Source organism: Oncorhynchus keta, chromosome 18 (genome assembly GCF_023373465.1).
Source record: "Oncorhynchus keta strain PuntledgeMale-10-30-2019 chromosome 18, Oket_V2, whole genome shotgun sequence".
Classification (NCBI taxonomy): domain Eukaryota; kingdom Metazoa; phylum Chordata; class Actinopteri; order Salmoniformes; family Salmonidae; genus Oncorhynchus; species Oncorhynchus keta.
In genome coordinates, this window is record NC_068438.1 from 30,393,300 (window position 1) to 30,417,708 (window position 24,409).

General features: G+C 43.1%; 1 protein-coding gene across 1 annotated transcript in view; it reads right to left on the reverse strand.

Moving 5' to 3' along the window:
• Positions 1-24,409, reverse strand: part of LOC118373520 (uncharacterized) — a 57,294-nt gene that overhangs the window by 26,546 nt on the left and 6,339 nt on the right. The window contains exons 2-3 of the mRNA XM_035759670.1: positions 18,733-18,846; positions 18,106-18,314 (exon numbers count right to left, since the gene is read on the reverse strand). Coding sequence (XP_035615563.1) covers positions 18,106-18,314; positions 18,733-18,846 — 323 coding nt within the window. The remainder of the gene's footprint in view (positions 1-18,105; positions 18,315-18,732; positions 18,847-24,409) is intronic.

Here is a 24,409-nt window from a genome sequence, read left to right on the forward strand (position 1 = left end):
GATGACAGAGCAGCTCTACATGTCATATATAGGACTGCACAATGACCTCATGCTGGTGGAAGAGCAGCTCTACATGTCATATATAGGACTGCACAATGACCTCATACTGGTGGCAGAGCAGCTCTACATGTCATATATAGGACTGCACAACGACCTCTACATGTCATATATAGGACTGCACAATGACCTCATACTGGTGGCAGAGCAGCTCTACATGTCATATATAGGACTGCACAATGACCTCATGTTGATGACAGAGCAGCTCTACAGTCTAGGACTGCTGTGACCTCTTCATGTCATATATAGGACTGCACAACAACCTCATGTTGATGACAGAGCAGCTCTACATGTCATATATAGGACTGCACAATGACCTCATGTTGATGACAGAGCAGCTCTACATGTCATATATAGGACTGCACAATGACCTCATGCTGGTGGCAGAGCAGCTCTACATGTCCTGTATAGGACTACACAATGACCTCATGTTGATGACAGAGCAGCTCTACATGTCATATATGGAGGACTGTCATATATAGGACTGCACAATGACCTCATGCTGGTGGCAGAGCAGCTCTACATGTCATATATAGGACTACACAACGACCTCTACATGTCATATATAGGACTGCACAATGACCTCATACTGATGACAGAGCAGCTCTACATGTCATATACAGGACTGCATAACGACCTCATGCTGGTGACAGAGCAGCTCTACATGTCATATATAGGACTGCACTGTGACCTCATGTTGATGACAGAGCAGCTCTACATGTCATATATACGACTGCACAACAACCTCATGCTGGTGGCAGAGCAGCTCTACATGTCATATATAGGACTGCACAATGACCTCATGTTGATGACAGAGCAGCTCTACATGTCATATATAGGACTGCACAACAACCTCATGTAGGACTGCACAATGACCTCATGCTGATGGCAGAGCAGCTCTACATGTCATATATAGGACTGCACAACGACCTCTACATGTCATATATAGGACTGCACAACGATCTCATGCTGGTGGCAGAGCAGCTCTACATGTCATATATAGGACTGCACAACGACCTCATGTTGATGACAGAGCAGCTCTACATGTCATATAGGACTGCACAACGACCATGTTGATGTCATGTCATATATAGGACTGCACAATGACCTCATGTTGATGACAGAGCAGCTCCACATGTCATATATCGGACTGCACAACGACCTCTACATGTCATATAGGACTGCACAATGACCTCATGCTGGTGACAGAGCAGCTCTACATGTCATATATAGGACTGCACAATGACCTCATGTTGATGACAGAGCAGCTCTACATGTCATATATAACACTGCACAACGACCTCTACATGTCAGATATAGGACTGCACAACGACCTCATGTTGATGACAGAGCAGCTCTACATGTCATATACTAGGACTGCACAACGACCTCATGTTGATGACAGAGCAGCTATACATGTCATATATAACACTGCACAACGACTCTCATGTTGATGACAGGACTGCTCTACACCTCATGTTGATGACAGAGCAGCTCTACATGTCATATATGGCAAAGCACCTCTACATGTCATATATAGGACTGCACAACGACCTCATGCTGGTGACAGAGCAGCTCTACATGTAATATATAGGACTGCACAACGACATGACAACCTCTTCATGTCATATATAGGACTGCACAGCGACCTCATGTTGATGACAGAGCAGCTCTACATGTCAGATATAGGACTGCACAACGACCTCATGTTGATGACAGAGCAGCTCTACATGTCATATATAGGACTGCACAATGACCTCATGCAGGTGACAGAGCAGCTCTACATGTCCTGTATAGGACTGCACAACGACCTCTACATGTCATATATAGGACTGACAAGCTCTACATGTCATATATAGGACTGCACAACAACCTCATGCAGGTGACAGAGCAGCTCTACATGTCATATATAGGACTGCACAATGACCTCATGCTGGTGACAGAGCAGCTCTACATGTCATATATAGGACTGCACAACGACCTCTACATGTCATATAGGTCTGCACAATGACCTCATGCTGATGGCAGAGCAGCTCTACATGTCATATACAGGACTACATAACGACCTCATGCTGATGGCAGAGCAGCTCTACATGTCATATATAGGACTGCACAATGACCTCATGTTGATGACAGAGCAGCTCTACATGTCATAATTGAACTGCACAACGACCTCTACATTTCATATATAGGACTGCACAATGACCTCATGCTGATGGCAGAGCAGCTCTCCATGTCATATATAGGACTGTACAACGACCTCTACATGTCATATATAGGATGCACAACAACCTCTACATGTCATATATAGGACTGCACAACGACCTCTACATGTCATATATAGGACTGCACAACGACCTCATGCTGGTGGCAGAGCAGCTCTACATGTCATATATAGGACTGCACAACGACCTCTACATGTCATATATAGGACTGCACAACGACCTCTACATGTCATATATAGGACTGCACAACGACCTCATGCTGGTGGCAGAGCAGCTCTACATGTCATATATAGGACTGCTCAACGACCTCTACATGTCATAGGACTGCACAACGACACATGTCATATATAGGACTGCACAACAACCTCATGCTGGTGGCAGAGCAGCTCTACATGTCATATATACGACTGCACAACAACCTCATGCTGGTGGCAGAGCAGCTCTACATGTCATATATACGACTGCACAACGACCTCTACATGTCATATATAGGACTGCACAACAACCTCATGCTGGTGGCAGAGCAGCTCTACATGTCATATATAACACTGCACAACGACCTCTACATGTCATATTAGGACTGCACAACGATCTCATGCTGGTGACAGAGCAGCTCTACATGTCATATATAGGACTGCACAATGACCTCATGTTGATGACAGAGCAGCTCTACATGTCATATATAACACTGCACAACGACCTCTACATGTCAGATATAGGACTGCACAATGACCTCATGCTGGTGACAGAGCAGCTCTACATGTCATATATAACACTGCACAACGACCTCTACATGTCAGATATAGGACTGCACAACGACCTCATGTTGATGACAGAGCAGCTATACATGTCATATATAACACTGCACAACGACCTCTACATGTCAGATATAGGACTGCACAACGACCTCATGTTGATGACAGAGCAGCTCTACATGTCATATATAACACTGCACAACGACCTCTACATGTCATATATAGGACTGCACAACGACCTCATGCTGGTGACAGAGCAGCTCTACATGTCATATATAGGACTGCACAACGACCTCATGCTGATGACAGAGCAGCTCCACATGTCATATATAGGACTGCACAGCGACCTCATGTTGATGACAGAGCAGCTCTACATGTCAGATATAGGACTGCACAACGACCTCATGTTGATGACAGAGCAGCTCTACATGTCATATATAGGACTGCACAACGACCTCATGCTGGTGACAGAGCAGCTCTACATGTCATATATAGGGACTGCACAACGACCATGTCTAGGACATGACCTCTCATATATAGGACTGCACAACAACCTCATGCAGGTGACAGAGCAGCTCTACATGTCATATATAGGACTGCACAATGACCTCATGCAGGTGACAGAGCAGCTCTACATGTCATATATAGGACTGCACAACGACCTCTACATGTCATATATAGGACTGCACAATGACCTCATGCTGGTGGCAGAGCAGCTCTACATGTCATATACAGGACTACATAACGACCTCATGCTGATGGCAGAGCAGCTCTACATGTCATGTATAGGACTGCACAATGACCTCATGTTGATGACAGAGCAGCTCTACATGTCATAATTGAACTGCACAACGACCTCTACATTTCATATATAGGACTGCACAATGACCTCATGCTGATGGCAGAGCAGCTCTCCATGTCATATATAGGACTGCACAACGACCTCTACATGTCATATATAGGACTGCACAACGACCTCTACATGTCATATATAGGACTGCACAACGACCTCTACATGTCATATATAGGACTGCACAACGACCTCTACATGTCATATATAGGACTGCACAACGACCTCTACATGTCATATATAGGACTGCACAACGACCTCATGCTGGTGGCAGAGCAGCTCTACATGTCATATATAGGACTGCACAACGACCTCTACATGTCATATATAGGACTGCACAACGACCTCTACCTGTCATATATAGGACTGCACAACAACCTCATGCTGGTGGCAGAGCAGCTCTACATGTCATATATACGACTGCACAACAACCTCATGCTGGTGGCAGAGCAGCTCTACATGTCATATACGACTGCACAACGACCTCTACATGTCATATATAGGACTGCACAACAACCTCATGCTGGTGGCAGAGCAGCTCTACATGTCATATATAGGACTGCACAACGACCTCTACATGTCATATAGGACTGCACAACAACCTCATGCTGGTGGCAGAGCAGCTCTACATGTCATATATAGGACTGCACAACAACCTCATGCTGGTGGCAGAGCAGCTCTACGTGTCATATATACGACTGCACAACAACCTCATGCTGGTGGCAGAGCAGCTCTACATGTCATATATAGGACTGCACAATGACATGTCTCGACCTCTACATGTCATATACAGGACTGCACAACACCTCTACATGTCATAATTGGACTGCACAACGACCTCTACATGTCATATATAGGACTGCACAATGACCTCATGCTGGTGGCAGAGCAGCTCTACATGTCATATATAGGACTGCACAACGACCTCTACATGTCATATATAGGGACTGCACAACTGGTGGACCTCTACATGTCATATATAGGACTGCACAACGACCTCATGCTGGTGGCAGAGCAGCTCTACATGTCATATAGGACTGCACAACGACCTACATGTCATATATAGGACAGAACGACCTCTACATGTCATATATAGGACTGCACAATGACCTCATGTTGATGACAGAGCAGCTCTACATGTCAGATATAGGACTGCACAACGACCTCATGTTGATGACAGAGGAGCTCTACATGTCATATATAGGACTGCACAACGACCTCTACATGTCATATATAGGACTGCACAACGACCTCTACATGTCATATATAGGACTGCACAACGACCTCATGTTGATGACAGAGCAGCTCTACATGTCAGATATAGGACTGCACAACAACCTCATGCAGGTGACAGAGCAGCTCTACATGTCATATATAGGACTGCACAACGACCTCTACATGTCAGATATAGGTCTGCACAATGACCTCATGCTGGTGGCAGAGCAGCTCTACATGTCAAATACAGGACTACATAACGACCTCATGCTGATGGCAGAGCAGCTCTACATGTCATGATATAGGACTGCACAACGACCTCATGTTGATGACAGAGCAGCTCTACATGTCATAATTGACACTGCACAACGACCTCTACATGTCAGATATAGGACTGCACAATGACCTCATGCTGATGGCAGAGCAGCTCTCCATGTCATATATAGGACTGTACAACGACCTCTACATGTCATATATAGGACTGCACAACAACCTCTACATGTCATATATAGGACTGCACAACGACCTCTACATGTCATATATAGGACTGCACAACGACCTCATGCTGGTGGCAGAGCAGCTCTACATGTCATATATAGGACTGCACAACGACCTCTACATGTCTAGGACTGCACAACAACCTCATGCTGGTGGCAGAGCAGCTCTACATGTCATATATAGGACTGCACAACGACCTCTACATGTCATATATAGGACTGCACAGACCTCTACATGTCATATATATGACTGCACAACAACCTCATGTTGATGACAGAGCAGCTCTACATGTCATATAGGACTGCACTGACCTCATGCTGGTGACAGAGCAGCTCTACATGTCATATATAGGACTACATAATGACCTCATGTTGATGACAGAGCAGCTCTACATGTCATATATAGGACTGCACAACGACCTCATGCTGGTGACAGAGCAGCTCTACATGTCATATATAGGACTGCACAACGACTACATGTCATGTTGACTGCACAACAACCTCTACACAGAGCACAAGCTCTACATGTCATATATAGGACTGCACAACGACCTCATGTTGATGACAGAGCAGCTCTACATGTCAGATATAGGACTGCACAACGACCTCATGCAGGTGACAGAGGAGCTCTACATGTCATATAGGGACTGCACAACGACCTCTACATGTCATATATAGGACTGCACAACGACCTCTACATGTCATATATAGGACTGCACAACGACCTCTACATGTCATATATAGGACTGCACAACAACCTCATGCAGGTGACAGAGCAGCTCTACATGTCATATATATAGGACTGCACAACGACCTCTACATGTCATATATAGGTCTGCACAATGACCTCATGCTGGTGGCAGAGCAGCTCTACATGTCATATACAGGACTACATAACGACCTCATGCTGATGGCAGAGCAGCTCTACATGTCATGTATAGGACTGCACAATGACCTCATGTTGATGACAGAGCAGCTCTACATGTCATAATTGAACTGCACAACGACCTCTACATTTCATATATAGGACTGCACAATGACCTCATGCTGATGGCAGAGCAGCTCTCCATGTCATATATAGGACTGTACAACGACCTCTACATGTCATATATAGGACTGCACAACGACCTCTACATGTCATATATAGGACTGCACAATGACCTCATGCTGGTGGCAGAGCAGCTCTACATGTCATATATAGGACTGCACAACGACCTCTACATGTCATATATAGGACTGCACAACAACCTCATGCTGGTGGCAGAGCAGCTCTACATGTCATATATAGGACTGCACAACGACCTCTACATGTCTGGTGGCAGAGCAGCTCTACATGTCATATATAGGACTGCACAACAACCTCATGTTGATGACAGAGCAGCTCTACATGTCATATATAGGACTGCACAACGACCTCATGCTGGTGACAGAGCAGCTCTACATGTCATATATAGGACTACATAATGACCTCATGCTGATGACAGAGCAGCTCTACATGTCATATATAGGACTGCACAACGACCTCATGCTGGTGACAGAGCAGCTCTACATGTCATATAGGACTGCGACCTCATGCTGGTGACAGAGCAGCTCTACATGTCATATATAGGACTACATAATGACCTCATGTTGATGACAGAGCAGCTCTACATGTCATATAGGACTGCACAACGACCTCTACATGTCATATATAGGACTGCACAATGACCTCATGCTGATGGCAGAGCAGCTCTACATGTCATATATAGGACTGCACAATGACCTCATGCTGGTGACAGAGCAGCTCTACATGTCATATATAGGACTGCACAACGACCTCTACATGTCATATATAGGACTGCACAACAACCTCATGTTGATGACAGAGCAGCTCTACATGTCATATAGGACTACGACCTCATGCTGGTGACAGAGCAGCTCTACATGTCATATATAGGACTGCACAACGACCTCATGCTGGTGGCAGAGCAGCTCTACATGTCATATATAGGACTGCACAACGACCTCATGTTGATGACAGAGCAGCTCTACATGTCAGATATAGGACTGCACAATGACCTCATGTTGATGACAGAGCAGCTCTACATGTCATATATAGGACTGCACAACGACCTCTACATGTCATATATAGGACTGCACAACGACCTCTACATGTCATATATAGGACTGCACAATGACCTCATGCTGGTGGCAGAGCAGCTCTACATGTCATATTAGGACTGCACAATGACCTCATGTTGATGACAGAGCAGCTCTACATGTCATATATAGGACTGCACAACAACCTCATGTTGATGACAGAGCAGCTCTACATGTCAGATATAGGACTGCACAACAACCTCATGCTGGTGACAGAGCAGCTCTACATGTCATATATAGGACTGCACAACGACCTCTACATGTCATATATAGGACTGCACAATAACCTCATGCTGATGACAGAGCAGCTCTACATGTCAAATACAGGACTACAACGACCTCATGCTGGTGGCAGAGCAGCTCTACATGTCATGTATAGGACTGCACAATGACCTACATGTCATATACAGGACTGCAGCGACCTACATGTCATATATAGGACTGCACAATGACCTCATGTTGATGACAGAGCAGCTCTACATGTCAGATATAGGACTGCACAATGACCTCATGCTGATGACAGAGGAGCTCTACATGTCATATATAGGACTGCACAACGACCTCTACATGTCATATATAGGACTGCACAACAACCTCTACATGTCATATATAGGACTGCACAACGACCTCATGTTGATGACAGAGCAGCTCTACATGTCAGATATAGGACTGCACAACAACCTCATGCAGGTGACAGAGCAGCTCTACATGTCATATATAGGACTGCACAACGACCTCTACATGTCATATATAGGTCTGCACAATGACCTCATGCTGGTGGCAGAGCAGCTCTACATGTCAAATACAGGACTACTGACCTCATGCTGATGGCAGAGCAGCTCTACATGTCATGTATAGGACTGCACAATGACCTCTCATGTTGATGACAGAGCAGCACAACATGTCATAATTGAACTGACAGAGCACCTCTACATTTCATATATAGGACTGCACAATGACCTCATGCTGATGGCAGAGCAGCTCTCCATGTCATATATAGGACTGTACAATGACCTACATGTTGATGACAACAACCTCTACATGTCATATATAGGACTGCACAAGACCTCTACATGTCATATATAGGACTGCACAACGACCTCATGCTGGTGGCAGAGCAGCTCTACATGTCATATATAGGACTGCACAACGACCTCTACATGTCATGTATAGGACTGCACAACAACCTCATGCTGGTGATGACAGAGCAGCTCTACATGTCATATATAGGACTGCACAACGACCCTACATGCTATATAGGACTGCACAACAGCTCTACATGTCATATATATGACTGCATAATGACCTCATGTTGATGACAGAGCAGCTCTACATGTCATATATAGGACTGCACAACGACCTCATGCTGGTGACAGAGCAGCTCTACATGTCATATATAGGACTACATAATGACATCATGCTGATGACAGAGCAGCTCTACATGTCATATATAGGACTGCACAATGACCTCATGCTGGTGACAGAGCAGCTCTACATGTCATATATAGGACTGCACAACGACCTCTACATGTCATGTATAGGACTGCACAACAACCTCATGTTGATGACAGAGCAGCTCTACATGTCATATATAGGACTGCACAACGACCTCATGCTGGTGACAGAGCAGCTCTACATGTCATATATAGGACTACATAATGACCTCATGTTGATGACAGAGCAGCTCCACATGTCATATATAGGACTGCACAACGACCTCTACATGTCATAGGACTGCACAATGACCTCATGCTGATGGCAGAGCAGCTCTACATGTCAGATATAGGACTGCACAATGACCTCATGCTGGTGACAGAGCAGCTCTACATGTCATATATAGGACTGCACAACGACCTCTACATGTCATATATAGGACTGCACAACAACCTCATGTTGATGACAGAGCAGCTCTACATGTCATATATAGGACTGCACAACGACCTCATGCTGGTGACAGAGCAGCTCTACATGTCATATATAGGACTGCACAATGACCTCATGTTGATGACAGAGCAGCTCCACATGTCATGTATAGGACTGCACAGCGACCTCATGTTGATGACAGAGCAGCTCTACATGTCAGATATAGGACTGCACAATGACCTCATGTTGATGACAGAGCAGCTCTACATGTCATATATAGGACTGCACAACGACCTCTACATGTCATATATAGGACTGCACAATGACCTCATGCTGGTGGCAGAGCAGCTCTACATGTCATATTAGGACTGCACAATGACCTCATGTTGATGACAGAGCAGCTCTACATGTCATATATAGGACTGCACAACAACCTCATGTTGATGACAGAGCAGCTCTACATGTCATATATAGGACTGCACAACAACCTCATGCTGGTGACAGAGCAGCTCTACATGTCATATATAGGACTGCACAACGACCTCTACATGTCATATATAGGACTGCACAACAACCTCATGTTGATGACAGAGCAGCTCTACATGTCATATATAGGACTGCACAACGACCTCATGCTGGTGACAGAGCAGCTCTACATGTCTACATGTCATATATAGGACTACATAATGACCTCATGTTGATGACAGAGCAGCTCTACATGTCATATATAGGACTGCACAACGACATCATGCTGGTGACAGAGCAGCTCTACATGTCATATATAGGACTGCACAATGACTACATGTCATGACTGCACAACAACCTCATGTTGATGACAGAGCAGCTCTACATGTCATATATAGGACTGCACAACGACCTCATGCTGGTGACAGAGCAGCTCTACATGTCATATATAGGACTACATAATGACCTCATGTTGATGACAGAGCAGCTCTACATGTCATATATATAGGACTGCACAACGACCTCTACATGTCATATAGGACTGCACAATGACCTCATGCTGATGGCAGAGCAGCTCTACATGTCATATATAGGACTGCACAATGACCTCATGCTGGTGACAGAGCAGCTCTACATGTCATATATAGGACTGCACAACGACCTCTACATGTCATATATAGGACTGCACAACAACCTCATGTTGATGACAGAGCAGCTCCACATGTCATGTATAGGACTGCACAGCGACCTCATGTTGATGACAGAGCAGCTCTACATGTCAGATATAGGACTGCACAATGACCTCATGTTGATGACAGAGCAGCTCTACATGTCATATATAGGACTGCACAACGACCTCTACATGTCATATATAGGACTGCACAACGACCTCTACATGTCATATATAGGACTGCACAATGACCTCATGCTGGTGGCAGAGCAGCTCTACATGTCATATTAGGACTGCACAATGACCTCATGTTGATGACAGAGCAGCTCTACATGTCATATATAGGGCTGCACAACAACCTCATGTTGATGACAGAGCAGCTCTACATGTCATATATAGGACTGCACAACAACCTCATGCTGGTGGCAGAGCAGCTCTACATGTCATATATAGGACTGCACAACGACCTCTACATGTCATATATAGGACTGCACAATGACCTCATGTTGATGACAGAGCAGCTCTACATGTCATATAGGACTGCACAACAACCTCATGCTGGTGGCAGAGCAGCTCTACATGTCATATATAGGACTGCACAACGACCTCATGTTGATGACAGAGCAGCTCTACATGTCATATATAGGACTTCACAACGACCTCTACATGTCATATAGGACTGCACAACAACCTCATGCTGGTGGCAGAGCAGCTCTACATGTCATATATAGGACTGCACAACGACCTCATGTTGATGACAGAGCAGCTCTACATGTCATATATAGGACTTCACAACGACCTCTACATGTCATATATAGGACTGCACAATGACCTCATGCTGGTGGCAAAGCAGATCTACATGTCATATATAGGACTGCACAACGACCTCATGTTGATGACAGAGCAGCTTTACATGTCATACATAGGACTTCACAACGACCTCTACATGTCATATATAGGACTGCACAATGACCTCATGCTGGTGGCAGAGCAGCTCTACATGTCATATATAGGACTGCACAACGACCTCATGTTGATGACAGAGCAGCTCTACATGTCATATATAGGACTTCACAACGACCTCTACATGTCATATATAGGACTGCACAACGACCTCATGCTGATGGCAGAGCAGCTCTACATGTCATATATAGGACTGCACAACGACCTCATGCTGATGGCAGAGCAGCTCTACATGTCATATATAGGACTGCACAACGACCTCTACATGTCATATATAGGACTGCACAACGACCTCTACATGTCATATATAGGACTGCACAACAACCTCATGTTGATGACAGAGCAGCTCTACATGTCATATATAGGACTGCACAACGACCTCATGCTGGTGACAGAGCAGCTCTACATGTCATATATAGGACTACATAATGACCTCATGTTGATGACAGAGCAGCTCTACATGTCATATATAGGACTGCACAACGACCTCATGCTGGTGACAGAGCAGCTCTACATGTCATATATAGGACTGCACAACGACCTCTACATGTCATGTATAGGACTGCACAACAACCTCATGTTGATGACAGAGCAGCTCTACATGTCATATATAGGACTGCACAACGACCTCATGCTGGTGACAGAGCAGCTCTACATGTCATATATAGGACTACATAATGACCTCATGTTGATGACAGAGCAGCTCTACATGTCATATATATAGGACTGCACAACGACCTCTACATGTCATATATAGGACTGCACAATGACCTCATGCTGATGGCAGAGCAGCTCTACATGTCATATATAGGACTGCACAATGACCTCATGCTGGTGACAGAGCAGCTCTACATGTCATATATAGGACTGCACAACGACCTCTACATGTCATATATAGGACTGCACAACAACCTCATGTTGATGACAGAGCAGCTCTACATGTCATATATAGGACTGCACAACGACCTCATGCTGGTGACAGAGCAGCTCTACATGTCATATATAGGACTGCACAACGACCTCATGTTGATGACAGAGCAGCTCCACATGTCATGTATAGGACTGCACAGCGACCTCATGTTGATGACAGAGCAGCTCTACATGTCAGATATAGGACTGCACAATGACCTCATGTTGATGACAGAGCAGCTCTACATGTCATATAGGACTGCACAACGACCTCTACATGTCATATATAGGACTGCACAACGACCTCTACATGTCATATATAGGACTGCACAATGACCTCATGCTGGTGGCAGAGCAGCTCTACATGTCATATTAGGACTGCACAATGACCTCATGTTGATGACAGAGCAGCTCTACATGTCATATATAGGACTGCACAACAACCTCATGTTGATGACAGAGCAGCTCTACATGTCATATATAGGACTGCACAACAACCTCATGCTGGTGACAGAGCAGCTCTACATGTCATATATAGGACTGCACAACGACCTCTACATGTCATATATAGGACTGCACAATAACCTCATGTTGATGACAGAGCAGCTCTACATGTCATATATAGGACTGCACAACGACCTCATGCTGGTGACAGAGCAGCTCTACATGTCATATATAGGACTACATAATGACCTCATGTTGATGACAGAGCAGCTCTACATGTCATATATAGGACTGCACAACGACCTCATGCTGGTGACAGAGCAGCTCTACATGTCATATATAGGACTGCACAACGACCTCTACATGTCATATATAGGACTGCACAACAACCTCATGTTGATGACAGAGCAGCTCTACATGTCATATATAGGACTGCACAACGACCTCATGCTGGTGACAGAGCAGCTCTACATGTCATATATAGGACTACATAATGACCTCATGTTGATGACAGAGCAGCTCTACATGTCATATATAGGACTACACAACGACCTCTACATGTCATATATAGGACTGCACAATGACCTCATGCTGATGGCAGAGCAGCTCTACATGTCATATATAGGACTGCACAATGACCTCATGCTGATGACAGAGCAGCTCTACATGTCATATATAGGACTGCACAACGACCTCTACATGTCATATATAGGACTGCACAACGACCTCATGCTGATGACAGAGCAGCTCTACATGTCATATATAGGACTGCACAACGACCTCATGCTGGTGACAGAGCAGCTCTACATGTCATATATAGGACTGCACAACGACCTCATGTTGATGACAGAGCAGCTCCACATGTCATATATAGGACTGCACAGCGACCTCATGTTGATGACAGAGCAGCTCTACATGTCAGATATAGGACTGCACAACGACCTCATGTTGATGACAGAGCAGCTCTACATGTCATATATAACACTGCACAACGACCTCTACATGTCATATATAGGACTGCACAACGACCTCTACATGTCATATATAGGACTGCACAATGACCTCATGCTGGTGGCAGAGCAGCTCTACATGTCATATTAGGACTGCACAATGACCTCATGTTGATGACAGAGCAGCTCTACATGTCATATATAGGACTGCACAACAACCTCATGTTGATGACAGAGCAGCTCTACATGTCATATATAGGACTGCACAACAACCTCATGCTGGTGGCAGAGCAGCTCTACATGTCATATATAGGACTGCACAACGACCTCTACATGTCATATATAGGACTGCACAATGACCTCATGTTGATGACAGAGCAGCTCTACATGTCATATATAGGACTGCACAACAACCTCATGCTGGTGGCAGAGCAGCTCTACATGTCATATATAGGACTGCACAACGACCTCATGTTGATGACAGAGCAGCTCTACATGTCATATATAGGACTTCACAACGACCTCTACATGTCATATATAGGACTGCACAACAACCTCATGCTGGTGGCAGAGCAGCTCTACATGTCATATATAGGACTGCACAACGACCTCATGTTGATGACAGAGCAGCTCTACATGTCATATATAGGACTTCACAACGACCTCTACATGTCATATATAGGACTGCACAATGACCTCATGCTGGTGGCAAAGCAGATCTACATGTCATATATAGGACTGCACAACGACCTCATGTTGATGACAGAGCAGCTCTACATGTCATACATAGGACTTCACAACGACCTCTACATGTCATATATAGGACTGCACAATGACCTCATGCTGGTGGCAGAGCAGCTCTACATGTCATATATAGGACTGCACAACGACCTCATGTTGATGACAGAGCAGCTCTACATGTCATATATAGGACTTCACAACGACCTCTACATGTCATATATAGGACTGCACAACGACCTCATGCTGATGGCAGAGCAGCTCTACATGTCATATATAGGACTGCACAACGACCTCATGCTGATGGCAGAGCAGCTCTACATGTCATATATAGGACTGCACAACGACCTCTACATGTCATATATAAGACTGCACAACGACCTCTACATGTCATATATAGGACTGCACAACGACCTCTACATGTCATATATAGGACTGCACAACGACCTCTACATGTCATATATAGGACTGCACAACAACCTCGTGCTGGTGGTAGAGCAGCTCTACATGTCATATATAGGACTGCACAACGACCTCATGCTGATGGCAGAGCAGCTCTAAATGTCATATATAGGACTGCACAACGACCTCTACATGTCATATATAGGACTGCACAACAACCTCGTGCTGGTGGTAGAGCAGCTCTACATGTCATATATAGGACTGCACAACGACCTCATGCTGATGGCAGAGCAGCTCTACATGTCATATATAGGACTGCACAACGACCTCTACATGTCATATATAGGACTGCACAACGACCTCATGTTGATGACAGAGCAGCTGTACATGTCATATATAGGACTGCACAACGACCTCATGTTGATGACAGAGCAGCTGTACATGTCATATATAGGACTGCACAACGACCTCATGTTGATGACAGAGCAGCTCTACATGTCATATATAGGACTGCACAACGACCTCATGTTGATGACAGAGCAGCTCTACATGTCATATATAGGACTGCACAACGACCTCATGTTGATGACAGAGCAGCTCTACATGTCATATAGGACTGCACAACGACCTCATGTTGATGACAGAGCAGCTCTACATGTCATATATAGGACTGCACAACGACCTCATGTTGATGACAGAGCAGCTCTACATGTCATATATAGGACTGCACAACGACCTCATGTTGATGACAGAGCAGCTCTACATAGGACTCGACCTCATGTTGATGACAGAGCAGCTCTACATGTCACAGGACGACCTCATGTTGATGACAAAGCAGCTCTACATGTCATATATAGGACTGCACAACGACCTCATGTTGATGACAGAGCAGCTCTACATGTCATATATAGGACTGCACAACGACCTCATGTTGATGACAGAGCAGCTCTACATGTCAAATATAGGACTGCACAGCGACCTCATGTTGATGACAGAGCAGCAGTATTCAGTCATCAGCAAGAACAATACATTTGCAACATGGTCATAGTCAACAATTCCAACAGGCTAAGAAATCTAAAGTGCAATCATAAATGACAACAATATCTTCGCAAATATCAATTCTGTCAGCATTTCCACTATAGACCGTTTTGGAAAAAAAGTCAAATGACTATGAAACAACTGTACAAGTTGCCATTTGAAAGGAACAGTGACAGAGTATGTCCAGGTAAACCATTGGGTTGCACATGGTATATTGTACTTCAATGATGCCTGTATATACTTCTTGAAATTTGTAGATACCCATATGAACAGAAAAAATGTCTACTTTAATAAACTGTCTGATTCTAGAATAGGCTATGTAAAACTAACTTTATATTTCGTTTCTGTGTTACTATATAGAGCATAATGGAGCTGGAAGGGCATGAAATGACTCACATTCTTGTTTTTGTGAACGAAGCTCGGTTCAATCTGGCCAAAGGCAGGAGACGTGGCCGCAATCTCATTGGACACCGAGCCACAATTGCCACACCAGGCCAAAGTGGGGGCAATATTACAATGTGTGCTGCCATTTCTGAGAATGGTGTGAGCACACATATTCCACACATTGGGCCCTATCACACCCAACTTCTCCTATCCTTCCTAAATACACTTTACAGAGACCTAATAACAGAACACCAAAGAGGTTTAGCTAGACCAGATTTGTCAAATGATGTAATTGTGTGGAATAATGTCAGCTTCCATCGAACCAACATTGTTAGGGAAAGGTTTGCTGCACAGAATTACAATGGAGTTGTTCCACCATCCTCCCCATTCCTAAATCCAATAGAAGAGTTTTGTTCAGCATGGAGGTGGAAAGTATATGCCTATCGGGCACAAGATCAGATGTCTCTGTTCGATGCCATGAATGCTGCTTCTGAGGACATCACAGGCGATCTTTGCAGAGGATGGTTGAGCCACGCAAGGAGACTTTTCCCCCGGTGCATCACAAGGGAAAACATCAGATGTGATGTTGACGAAAATCTCTGGCCAGACCAACAAGAGTGACAGGATGTCCACCAAGAAGATAGGTACTTGTAGTGTTATGTACTGTGAGGAGGTACAATTTATTATTTTTTACAGAACTACCGCAGGTTTTTTCATTGTTGCAGGTTTTTTTTTTGTGGGGGGGGTCATTTTGTGGCTAATTTGCTGTTCACTATATATTTACATGTAAGAAATGTGAATTTTCTGTTACAAAAATGTACTGTTTACATACAAATGTGTATATCCTTTTTCTATGTACTACAGTATTGTACAGTTTTGACTTTTCCCAGTAAACTTTTCCTTACTGTTTAAATTGATATCTAAAACGCTCAGTGTGATACACCACAGCATTCAGCTAGACAAACTGACCTTCTGGTATAGCACAGTAAGCAGTCAGTGTCAACAAATAAGTTGAACAAAACTGAAATTTGTACATAACAAACGTTTCCAGGGTTGACTGCCATGGTGAAAAAACATCGAAACATTTTGACCAGTACGGCTCACACAATGACAAAACTTTTAATTTTGGCGGCATTGGCCAATTTACTGTCACAATAACTAGGTTTTGAAGCATGAGTTAAATGTTTTGGGTGAGTTACTACATTTTGCAGACATGCAATAGAGTTGTGATGTCCCATAAAACAGTGGTAACAATTGCACTTACAGTTCAGAGAATTTTAAGACTGTTTAAAAAAATGAGCCAAAGCGATTGAGAAAAACAAACAATAATGCACTTTTCATGCAGCCTAATGTTGGCCAGCTAATAGCCTAACCACCGATAAAGGAACATTACATCGGCGGAACTGTTTAAATGGACTAAATGTTAAAATCCTGTTGCTGCAGAATTATTTCCCTGCAACAAAACTGGTCAAATTAAGAGTGTACATCTGTAGATATATATGTAGATAGATACGATAGATACTGTAGATAATTACACACACCTCTCTCTGGAGGATAGATACTGTAGCCAGTATGAGGAAGGCCAGGGTGAAGGCTGCTAGGCCAGGGACCAAAGAGGACCTCAGCTCTGTCGTCCCCACCAAACCCTCCCCAACGAGCAGGTAGACCAGTCCAGACCCACACCACAAGGCTGACACGGTCAGACACACACTGGAGAACAACTGGGACTGGGACAGGCTGCGACGCACCCCTAGTGGGAGGGAGGGAGAGAGGGAAGAAGGGAAAAACATTTATTGATCTCTGGCTGATACCACGTTCAAACACACAGTCAATACAATGAAATCATGAATGAATGCCTTAGTCCACGTTAGCATAGTTAATGGTGCTCCGCCATTTCCTGGTTGCTAGAATTCAAATTGTTCGCCTAATATTTGTTTATTTGACAAAACAAGAAATGTATAGTGTAGAGAATCATTGTACCATCTAAACCACTGTGAAATATATGGTCAATATATTGCATTTAAAGCTGTTTGACGCTGGTGAACAAAACCGAAAGAAAGAGACGCAACAACAAAACTCAAGAAATGGAAGCATAGAAATAGTGCACATAGAAAGGGTAACAGAGTATGGTTAACATTTATATGAGTAATAAACAGTAGGTAGGCTACCAGAGTATGCCAAAAGGGAAGCGATGATGAGCAGCAGCACCCCCAGTGCAGTATGGGGGATGAAGTCTTTGTCAGGAGAGCTGCCATAGTTATTCACCAACAGCAGCAGAGAACCTGTAGGGGAAACCAACAGAAAAGGTGAAAGTACAGCAGGCTTTAGATCAAACCAACTCAGAAAAAAAGCCAATTGTTTGACAAGAACCCATGAACACAGCTCCAAGTTTCTGTACCGCAACTTGACTGAAGCACCTGACCACTTTCACTCAAATCCAGGATGGGGGAGCAAACATGTTGCCTTGTGATTGGTCAACGTGCGCACAATTAGTAGCCTATGGCCTATGGTCGAATTCCTGTCCGACTATATGCGTGTGCATTGTATTGCATTCAAACTTTGAAATGATTGACAGGAAAAATTAAATAAACTAAAAGTGATGACATACAGTACCAGTCAAAAAGGTTCTTTATTTGACTATTTTCTCCATTGTAGAATAATAGTGAAGACATCAAAACTATGAAATGGAATCATGTAGTTACAAAAAAGTGTTAAACAATTCCAAATACATTTTATATTTGAGATTCTTCAAAGTAGCCACAAAGCCACAAAGTAGCCACCTTGATGACAGCTTGCACTCTCTTGGCATTCTCTCAATCAGCTTCTTGAGGAGTACTTTTCCAACAGTCTTAAATGAGTTCCCACATATGCTGAGCACTTGTTGGCTGCTTTCCTTCCCTCTGCAGTCCAACTCATCCCAAACCATCATAATTGGGTTGAGGTTGGGTGATTATGGAGGCCAGGTCATCTGATGCAGCACTCTATCACTCTCCTCCATGGTAAAATAGCCCTTACACAGCCTGGAGGTGTGTTGGGTCATTGTCCTTTGAAAAATAAATGATAGTCTCACTAAGCGCAAACCAGATGGAATGGTGTATCACTGAAGAATGCTGTGGTAGCCATGCTGCTTAATTGTGCCTTAAATTCTAAATGAATGTGTCACCAGCAAAGCACTCCCACACCATCACACCTCTTCCTCCATGATTCACAGTGGGAACCACACATGCAGAGATCATCCGTTCACCTACTCTGCATCCCACAAAGACACGGCGGTTGGAAAAATAAACTCATCAGACCAAATGACAGATTTCCACCTGTATAATGTCCATTGCTTGTGTTTCTTTGCCCAACCAAGTCTCTTCTTATTATTGGTGTCCTTTAGTAGCGGTTTCTTTGCAGCAATTTGACCACAAAGGCCTGATTCATTCAGTCTCCTCTTAACAGTTGATGATGAGATGTGTCTGAGATGTCTCTGTAAAGCATTTATTTGGGCTGCAATTTCTGAGGTTGAAAACTCAAATTAACTTATGCTCTGCAGCAGAGGTAACTCTGTGTCTTCCATTCCTGTGGCCGTCCTTATGAGAGACAGTATCATCACAGTACTTTGTGGTTTTTGCGCCTGCACTTCAAGAAACTTTCAAAGTTCTTGAAACGTTCCGCATTGACTGACCTTCATGTCTTAAAGTAATGATGGACTGTCGTTTCTCTTTGCTTATTTGAGCTGTTCTTGCCATAATATGGACTTGGTCTTTTACCAAATAGGGCTAGCTTCTGTTAACCAACCCTACCATGTCACAACACAACTGATTGGCTCAAATGCATTAAGAAGGAAAGCAATTACACAAATGAACTTTTAACAAGATACACCTGTTAATTGAAATGTATTCCTAATAAGAGAATTATGTTCTCCAGGTACAGCAGCAAATGTAATTATATTACTCTCAGTCTGCAAACCAGAATTTGTAAGATACAGGTCGAATGAAACAGACGGAGGCCCAGCTAAATAGTCAAAAAGGTTTATTCACGGAACGTTCTGAAGTCAAGAATACAAAACAATTCATTTTATACTGACTTCTCACGCCCACACATTCACACACAAACAGATGCACATACACACATACCCACACACACATGCACACAAACAGACACACACACATGTCCTGCTACGCACATACTGTCTGTCTCACTTCCCAGCCGACAGAGATAGTGACTTTGTCCTTGAGACGTACTCCCCGTTCTCTCCCAAATCTCTAGTCAGGTCGGCACCCAGCTCAGACAGTCTGTTTAAAATACCATAAAGGCATATTGTTTTACCCTAATTATGACTAGGACTGCACATTTATTGATTATGATTTTATACATTCTAATCAATTCCATACAATTATATGTTTCAGGGCGGAATATTCTAATCATTCAATTAACAGACAATTCTCACCTATCAATTCCAGGTGAAAACCTCATGAAGCTGGTTGAGAGAATGCCAAGCGTGTGCAAATCTGTTATCAAGGCAAAGGGTGGCTACTTTGAAGAATCTCAAATCTAAAACATATTTTGATTTGTTGAACCCTTTTTTGGTTACTACATGATTCCATATGTGTTATTTCATAGTTTTGTCTTCACTATTATTCTACAATTTATAAAATAGTAAGAATAAAGAAAAACCCTGGAATGAGTAGGTGTGTCCAAACTTTTGACTGGTACAGTAGATTAAACTGTGTTAATGCACCAGTAATTGTTTTATTACAGATTTATATAGGCCTATGATGCAGCCCTGTTAGTTCTATTGTCTAATCGCAGTTGTCTCTGTGTCTGTGTAATGGAAACCCCTGTTAGTCTTGTTTTAAAATGTTATACATATGAACAAGTACATCAAGTAGTTCAGACAGAGTTTTCACTCTCCCTAGGGCCAGGAGTTTTTTTTATTACTATGTGACCTGGTTAGAAAAACTCTGGTCCTATCATTTCCAAAATGAACCCTTTTACAACTGATTACTCACTTTGTCAGATAGAGGTCGACCGATTAATCGGAATGGGCGATTAATTAGGGCAGATTTCAAGTTTTCATAACAATCGGAAATCTGTATTTTTGGACACCGATTTGGCTGATTTTTTAAATTTATATATATATATACACCTTCGTTAACTAGGCAAGTCAGTTAAGAACACATTCTTATTTTCAATGACGGCCTAGGAACGGTGGGTTAACTGCCTTGTTCAGGGGCACAACAACAGATTTTTACCTTGTCAGCTCGGGGATTCAATCTTGCAACCTTACAGTTAACTAGTCCAATGCTCTAACCACCTGCCTCTAATTGCACTCCACGAGGAGACTGCCTGTTACGCGAATTCAGTAAGAAGCCAAGATAAGTTGCTAGCCAGCATTAAACTTATCTTATAAAAAACAATCAATCAATCATAATCACTAGTTAACTACACATGGTTGATGATATTACTAGTTTATCTAGTGTGTCCTGCATTGCATATAATCGATGCGGTGCGCATTTGTGAAAAAGGACTGTCGTTGCTCCAACGTGTACCTAACCATAAACATCAATGCCTTTCTAAAAATCAATACACTAGTATATATTTTTAAACCTGCATATTTAGTTAATATTGCCTGCTAACATGAATTTCTTTTAACTAGGTAAATTGTGTCACTTCTCTTGCAACAGAGTCAGGGTATATGCAGCAGTTTGGGCCGCCTGGCTCATTGCGAACTGTGTGAAGACTATTTCTTCCTAACAAAGACAGCCAACTTTGCTAAACGGGGGATGATTTAACAAAAGCATATTTGCGAAAAAAGCACAATCTTTGCACGATTGTACCTAACCATAAACATCAATGCCTTTCTTAAAATCAATACACAGAAGTATATATTTTTATCCTGCATATCAGGCAATATTAACCAGGTGAAATTGTGCCACTTCTCTTGCGTTCATTGCACGCAGAGTCAGGGTATATGCAACAGTTTGGGCTGCCTGGCTCGTTGCGAACTAATTTGCCAGAATTTTAAGAAATTATGACATAACATTGAAGGTTGTACAATGTCATCACGTTGGCCTGTGGGTAAGGTTTATGACCCTCCCCATAAATACCTTTCTCCCTTCCCTCTCTCTTGACTCTACAGATGGACTCTTGAATAGCCTTTGTTACACATAGAGAGTCTGGGAACATCAAACAAGTGGAGGGAAAGGATCCATATTTCGGTAATAGAACCAGTTGAAAATATGCGTTGGTACTTAATGAATATGATGTCAGTTCGGTTGTCATCTGAGACATTATGATTGATGACAGGACGACCTAAACTGTATCTGGGAAAGTATACACATTATAGTTATCAGATTCACATGGAATTGTTGTGCAATTCAAATGTTTAAATATACAATTATTTGTGAAAAGATTAAATGTAATTTTAGCTTCCAAATGAGAGATTTGGGTTTTCATAAGGTTAGGGCTCTGCTCAATCAGTGGACCGCCCCTGTGAAGAGACATGGGTTATAAACTATGAAACACACCCTTCTCCCTCCACTATATAAGCCCTTGATGAAAATGTAACATCTGTTCCGGGTACATTAGGACTACAGTCCGATGTCAGAAGGATTCAGATAATAACTACAGAACGAAGCCAACCTCAGCGTGAGCTTTGGTTTGCGAATGGTATGAACTTTGAACACTTATTCGCTACAGAAGTGATACCTCCTAGCCGTTGAGTTAGCAGCAGACGCTGTAAACGTGGGCTAGGAGAGGACAGACAGAGTATCCCGTCTACCACACAACGACGACACTACAACGTTTCCCTTTCACCACCAGAGACACTCTTCAAAGGACAAATTACTCTGTTGGGCAACATGGCCTTCCATCTACCACCAACCTATTGAAGCGCAGCTCAGAGTAAATACTTATTGCATTTTCCTTTTCCAAATGGGCGGTAATATAGAATGCATAAGATTCTGCATTTACGATAGAGTAGCTGCCTACGGCCCGATAGAGACATCACTTCTCCCTTTGTTCTTCAGTCTTCCCGCTCTTTCACTCAAACTCAGACCCATTTTCTTTGTGTAACCAGCTGTCATATCTGTTCCATCTGCTAGGGACGTTTTCCTTTATGACATAATTTGTAATCAAGGTATGATTCAATCTGTGTATATGTAATTCTGTGTGATTAGTTAGGTATTTAGTAAATAAATAATTAAACCTAATTTTGTATTGCTGATTCAACTTGTTAGCCAGGGTTCGTGAAGATAACCCATAATTTACAAGAATTTATAAGGTGACGATTAATATTGACTGCTATTGATGTAAAATATTACTAGGTCTTTAAGAGTTTATTCGGAAGATAACCGGGGCACCACGAAATATTATTTCGTGGTGCCCCGACTTTCTAGTTAATTACATTTACATGATTAGCTCAATCAGGTAATATTAATTACAGGGAAAGGATTTTATAGAATAGCATGTCATACACTTAATCTGGCATAGCCAAAGACACGACAACAATGTAACTGCAATATTTAGACTTAGGGATGCCACCCCTTAGATTTCCGATTTTCACTGAAATAATAAAAGTTTTGTTTTCAAACAGATAGTTTCCGAATTCGACCATATGAATGAACAAAGGCTCGTATTTCTGTGTGTTATTATGTTATAATTAAGTCTATGATTTGATATTTGATAGAGCAGTCTGACTGAGCGATGTTAGGCAGCAGCAGGCTCGTAAGCATTCATTCAAACAGCACTTTCGTGAGTTTTGCCAGCAGCTCTTCGCAATGCTTCAAGCATTGAGCTGTTTATGATTTCAAGCCTATCAACTCCCAAGATTAGGCTGGTGTAACCGATGTGAAATGG